Here is a 6,595-nt window from a genome sequence, read left to right as displayed (position 1 = left end):
TAGTAGTTTCTAAATACCCAAAAGAGGCTTTCACCAATCACTCAGATTTTCGAATAATTCATTTTTGTATTCTGATTTTCAGTGAACACATCAACGCAAACCAAAAAACTTGATTATGAGGAAAGGCTATCATTGTAAAAGCAAAAGAGATGCTTTTGACCTCCAAAAAGAAACAAGAAAAAAAAAAAAAAGTGGGCAAATGTAATTTGACTTGATTACGAGAGAGAAAGGCCATAATGTAAATTGTAAAAGCAAGAGAAACAAGGAAAGGAAAAAAACAAAAGTATAAAAAGTGGGCAAGTGTAATTTGAATTCTCCTCATCTCCAGTATGACTATATCATAGTTTTTTGTCCCTTTGTCTTTATTTGTGCTAATACTTTATCTGCTCATCATCTTCCACCCCATTTGTTTACTATATATAGATCATACGAAGTTCATATATCATATATATGGATATGGATATACCTAAAGGAACCATCGTCTTCACCACCATCGGCCGACCCCACTATGGGTTCGATGTTTTCTCCACTCCACTGCCTGTTAATCTCCAAGAATTTTCAGAGCAGCGCCTCACCGACGGTGTTTCTGTCAATTTCAATGCTCAATTCATTGGCCCCGATGAACAACACCGCCTGGTTTATGTTTCCGAGAGAAGTGGATCATCCCAAATCTATCTAGATTCAGAACCCTTACCCTACTCTGCACCTGAAATAAGTCTCTTCCATGATCGCCCCATCGTTAGAGATGGACATCTTTACTTCATATCCGCTCACGAAACCTCCGATGCATCCTTCAAAAGCTGGTCCGCCCTTTACACCCTCCAGTTAGATGTAGACGATGCTGCTAAAACTAAAACCCTGTCTCGCTTGACTCCTTACGGATGTGTGGACTATAGTCCATCTCTTTCTCAATCCGGAGACCTCGTCGCCGTTGCTTCTTATGGTTTTCGCCCTTGGGCCGGTGAATTTCACCATCTCGAAACGGATATCGTTGTTTTCCGTCTTTCAGACCCCACAAATCGCTGGCTCGTATGTTCACAAGGTGGATGGCCTACATGGTCTGGCGACTCTGTGATTTACTTCCACCGACAAGCCGACGATGGATGGTGGAGCATTTTCAGACTCGATTTACCCTCCAAGTTTGATCTTTCTCCACCTCCTGCTCCTCAACGTGTCACTCCTCCAGGTGTTCACTGCTTTACGCCGGCTGCTATGCATAACCGCCCACAAGTTGCTGTCGCGACTCGCCGAAAGGGCGATAGTTACCGCCATATCGAAATCTTGGATGTGGAATCCGGCAAGTTTTATCCTGTAACCAAGTTTCTGAATCCTAATATTCATCACTACAACCCATTTGTTTCTCCGCAGTCGGGGTTCCTCGGTTATCACCGGTTTAGAGGCGGTGATTCTGGAGAGGGTGAGTCCATAATTCCAAACTTAAACCTGGTTTCATCCCCGGTTAAGGGTCTTAGAATGGTGAGGGTAAATGGGGGGTTCCCTTCAGTGTCTCCTGCCGGAGATCTGATCGCCTTCAATCCTGTCTTTGACTCAAATGGCGGTGTTGACATTGTGAAATCAGATGGATCAAAGAGGTGGAGTCTGTTAAAGGGACGAACATCATTCTACAATTCATGGAGCCCCAAGGAGAAAAACGTCATCTTCACGTCGATTGGGCCTATATTTGATTCTGTTAAAGCGACAGTGCAAATTGCACGAATATCCTTTGATTTTAAAGGAGACGGAGAAGATGATGTTGAAGCTGAAATCAAGATCCTGACCAAGGAGGAGACGGGCAACAACGCTTTTCCTTCGTGTTCACCGGACGGGAAAAGTGTGGTATTCCGATCAGGGCGGTCGGGCCACAAAAACCTCTACGTAATGGACGCCGTGGAAGGAGAATTTAAGTGTAACGGCGGCATCCGACAGGTAACGAAGGGACCATGGATTGACACAATGCCGAGCTGGTCGCCTGACGGGAACCTCATTGCTTTTTCTTCCAACAGACACAATCCGGACAATGCAGAAGCGTTCAGCATATACATCATGAGTCCAGACGGGAGCAATACACGTAGGATCCATGTGGCTGGAGCTGAAGGGTCTGAAGAGGTGGATAGGGAAAGGATAAACCATGTGTGCTTCAGTGCTGACGGGGAGTGGTTGTTGTTCACCTCCAATATAGGCGGAGTCACGTCGGACCCGGTCTCCCTACCTAATCAGTTCCAGCCTTATGGAGAGCTTTATGTCACCCGTTTGGATGGTACTGGTGGTCTGCGGAGGCTCACTTGGAATGGATACGAAAACGGGACTCCCACGTGGCATCCTGTTACTACTGTTCCTGAGTTGGTGAATTCCGGGGATAAGTTGTTGGGTCGATTTGATGAACCACTATGGATCAAATGTGATTTCTAATCACACCACACTCGACTCAACAAGACAACAATAAACAATAAATAAAATTCCGATGGAAACTAGATCTGTTTGGTCGCATCGGATTTATAATTAATGCAACAATAAAATAAAATAGTAAATTACAAAAATGGTTCTTCTGTTTTGGTCACATTTTTTGTCTTTAAATAAAATAGTAAATTAGTTTTCCTAATTTAATTATTGAAACGGATATTTGAAACGGATATGTTATATGAGTATTGATTGATAACCATAACATAATTGTACATGATGTATAATGTGGTGTACTCTCTTAAAGTTCAAAAAATATGCAATATGTTTTATAAAGAAGTAAAGTGTGACATCCCCAATTTCACGGCCAGAAAAGACCGAGTTGTTTATGCTTTGTTTTAAAATCAGAGTAAACCTTCTTAAGGAAAATCGTTGCGGAAATTGTCCCAAAAACAAAATATGATAAAATTTATCAAAACGTTTCTCAAAGAGAATGTATTTTCATTAAATAATAAAACCTCGGGATGTCAAGTTCCGATACAGACCAAAAACATAACAATATAAAATAGACCTTACAACAGTTATTTATAACTATTGATCTATAATTCAAAACCACTCATCAAGTCCACCAACTTATACTCTTGTGTCATTACCTGTAATGCAAAGAAAACTGAGTGGGTCAGACTTGGGAGCCTGGTGAGCATATAGGGTTTTCAATCCACAATAAATAATTAATTTAATTTCATCAACCAATAATAACCCAATTACCCATTCCAGTTATTCTCACTTCACATCCCTAAGACAACTAACACAAGGGACCTAGTCTAAGAATATTTCATCGGGGCGACAACACATGCTTGGGGGTTCCTCAGCAATATAAGTCAAATAAGGCAACCATGAGGGGGATGCAATACAACGAATGAACTCCCAAGTTCATTAACACCTACAGGTTATGAGCCTGCTAGCGTTCCACTGGACTGTCTAGAAAAGTCTGTGGTCCTCATCTAAATTCCGCTAGATGACTGGATTATAATGACATTGAGGCCTCTCATCCTTTTATCACAAGACAACTATCTACCCATGTTCTACCCAACATTTTATTAGATAAAATATACATTTTTAGACATAGTTTAAAACCTGTATAGTATGTTCATTCAAAACACATTCCAGATAAAAGATGAGGCACATAAACATAACAGATATTTCATAGAGAATAAATCATATCTATGAGATTAGAAGATAACATCGATACACTCACATAACACATATACTTAGTACATTCAAACAATACTTGTATTAAAATCGTGTTTATGAAAGGGACTATACACTCACGCATATAAACAACTTTATATTATACACATAGCACATATTTCATAGCAAATACTTAATATTTATGTGTTAGAAGAAAGTAACTACACACTCACACATATAAACAACTTTATATTATACACATAGCATTATTTCCTAGCAAATACTTAATATTTATGTGTTAGAAGAAAGTAACTACACACTCACACATATAAACAACAATAGATACACACATAGCACGTATTTTATAAAATACTTCATATCTATGTGTAAGATGAAAGTGACTATACACTCACTTGATCAGAAGATGATCAGACAGCACTACGGCTTGTAGAAGTAGTATTCTTCGGTAGATCTGGAAGATCTTCACAAAAACCGGACTCCTCGCGGGCAGAGCTTCGGCTCGGAAACTCTTTTCTTCTCGGGATCTTCGGGCTTCGGGATATTTCTTGCACGCAAATCGAGGTAAAAATGGAGAGAGAGGAGAGAAAATAGCAACCCTAAACAGCTGGCCCTTCAAATCTATTTATAGGGCAAATTTGGCCCTTGCCACGTCGTGGCACCCTTTTTCCACGTTGTGGGCTTGGTCGTCACTGCATACGTCATTGCAAGTTGCGTCTGGGGGACTCCCGGAGGTTTCAGAAGACTTGCCACGTCGTGGCACTGCTGGCCACGTCGTGGTCTCTGACACAGCTTTGGGGTTCGCGCCCCGAACTTCAGAAATTCATAACTTTCGCATACGAACTCCGTTTTCGACGTTCTTTATATCTACGCGAAGGTGAGATTATGCTCTACAACTCTCATTTAGACTCCATTGGCTAATTTTGAATTTATTTTTAATATATTATAAATATATTACTTATATATTATTTTTAGTAGGCCGAGACAGGAAAATTCGTTCGAAATTCATAACTCCTTCATCTGAACTCTGTTTTCGTCTATCTTTTTATCGTTGGAATACTATTGATGAGATCTTCAATTCTCATTTAGAAAGTTTTGGCTAAATATCACTCGACCACAATCTTGCGTTTCGGGCTGCATACTGCTAATGCTGAAACTTCGAAAAATCATAACTTCCTCATCCGAAGTCAGATTTAGACGTTCTTTTTATGCACGCTCTCGGTTTAACGTATTCTACGACTTTTATTTAGATCGCTAAGGCCAAATATCGCTCTAACGTAAATTCACATTTTACGTCATTCGGCGTCGTGCCGGTTCGGTCGCGAAACTTCGACAGGTCATAACTTCTTCGTTATAACTCGGATTTCGACGTTCTTTATATGTACGAAATCCCTGTAACATATAATACAAATTAGTTAAGATTAATCCTTCTAAATAATCTTCCATCAAAAAGTCATTTTTTGATACTTATCGTCTCTAAATTGACTAGCCCGGATCTACGGGCGTTACATAAAGTAAAGATAAAGATAAAGATAAACATAAAGATAAAGATAAAGATAAACACTAATTTTATTTCTCATATTTCTCTCTACTCTCAGATTTTCTCACAATCAAATATCCAATACTCCTAATCGGAGAGCTGTCGTCATTGCCCTCATCTGCCAAAGTCACCGCCCTCATCCAACCAAATAACGGTTATGCTTATCTTGATACTTACACCTCTTTTCTCCCACACCACCATCGCACAAACAGTGCACCACAATCCACTCCCCAACCTCCACCATCCATCGTATCTGACTGACGTCTCCATAATCTCTCTTCCTTCGCACCACTTTTCGGCAACGAATCCCCACAATGATCCATTTGCCCCTCTCTCTATATATAAATTCACTTTCCAATGCGGCCACCACTCATCGTTAAAGACACCGTCATCATCGTTGCCCCACTTCTGCCATCAATTGGTGCCCAAGCGTTGATGACATCTCTGCTACGGTCCGAAAAAGGTAATACATTTATTCTAAACCTAATTGTTTTTCCTTAAAAGAAAATGGTTATGAGTGTAAATGATTTTGATTGTTTCTTTCAAATTGTTGTTTTATCTTTTTTTATAATTGTATTATAAAAAAAATGTATTGTTTTTGTCCCAATGTAGGAATTGTTTGAATCGGAGAATGCAAAACAGGACCGTATGAGTGAATTGAAGGATGATTCATGTTTGATACTTACATAAACACCACCAGAGTTGATGTAAGTTAGTGTTTTATCCCCTTTCTCTGTGTGTGACATTCCCAATTTCACGGCCAGAAAATACCGATTTTTGTTTATGCTTTAATTGAAAATCAGAGTAACATTTAAAAAAAGTGTTGCAGAATTTGTTCCTAGTAAAAGATAAATACGTTATCAAAGCATTTCCGAAGAAAAGTATTTTTAATCATTTTAAAACATTTGGGATGTCATCGTCAATACAAAAACATAAGCATAAACAAAACTTACATTCATTATCACTAGTGATTTATATCTTCTTAATCTCTCAGTGTAATGTGACTTCATATAAACACCTATGATATAAATAAACTGAGTGGGTCAGGTTGGGAAACCTGGTGAGTACATAGGGTTTTCAACCCACAATAATATAATTATTATGTTTAAACATCAAACAATCAACCCAATTACCCATCGCCATTATCTTCTTAAGGATTTACCCTAAGAATCAGCTACTCCTCGTTTATTCATTCCTAAGGATCATCCTAAGGAAACGACACGAAGTCCATCATTGCCAATGACACAGTTGTCAAGCACAACTGCTAATATTATCACTTAGGCACAACTGCCATAATTGTGACATTCTCTATGAGGCACTTTTGCCGGTATTGTCCTTTAAACGCTACTGTCATGGTTATAATGTTCTCTATTAGGCGCAGCTGCCGATACTATCCTTAGAGCGCAGTTGTTAGGATGTTTACCATAGATCAACAACATCTACAAGTTG

The 6,595-nt window shown here is 39.3% G+C and overlaps 1 protein-coding gene across 1 annotated transcript; it reads left to right on the top strand.

Annotated features, from left to right (window-relative positions):
* The first annotated feature begins 389 nt into the window (after positions 1-389).
* LOC145092459 (uncharacterized) lies at positions 390-2,599 on the top strand. Its single transcript, XM_079030398.1, has one exon. The coding sequence runs from the start codon at positions 451-453 to the stop codon at positions 2,407-2,409; it is 1,959 nt and encodes a 652-aa protein (XP_078886524.1). The 5' UTR covers positions 390-450; the 3' UTR covers positions 2,410-2,599.
* The last annotated feature ends 3,996 nt before the right edge of the window (positions 2,600-6,595 follow it).

This window comes from Lactuca serriola, chromosome 1 (genome assembly GCF_051521515.1).
Source record: "Lactuca serriola cultivar US96UC23 chromosome 1, Lser_US96UC23_V15, whole genome shotgun sequence".
In the NCBI taxonomy this organism is placed as follows: domain Eukaryota; kingdom Viridiplantae; phylum Streptophyta; class Magnoliopsida; order Asterales; family Asteraceae; genus Lactuca; species Lactuca serriola.
Note: the sequence above shows the minus strand (reverse complement) of the source record. Positions and strands in the feature narration are given on the sequence as shown.

What these genes read in the sequence shown, in the direction of transcription:
- LOC145092459 (XM_079030398.1), top strand. Translation starts at nt 451, where the DNA reads ATGGATATGGATATACCTAAAGGAACCATCGTCTTCACCACCATCGGC.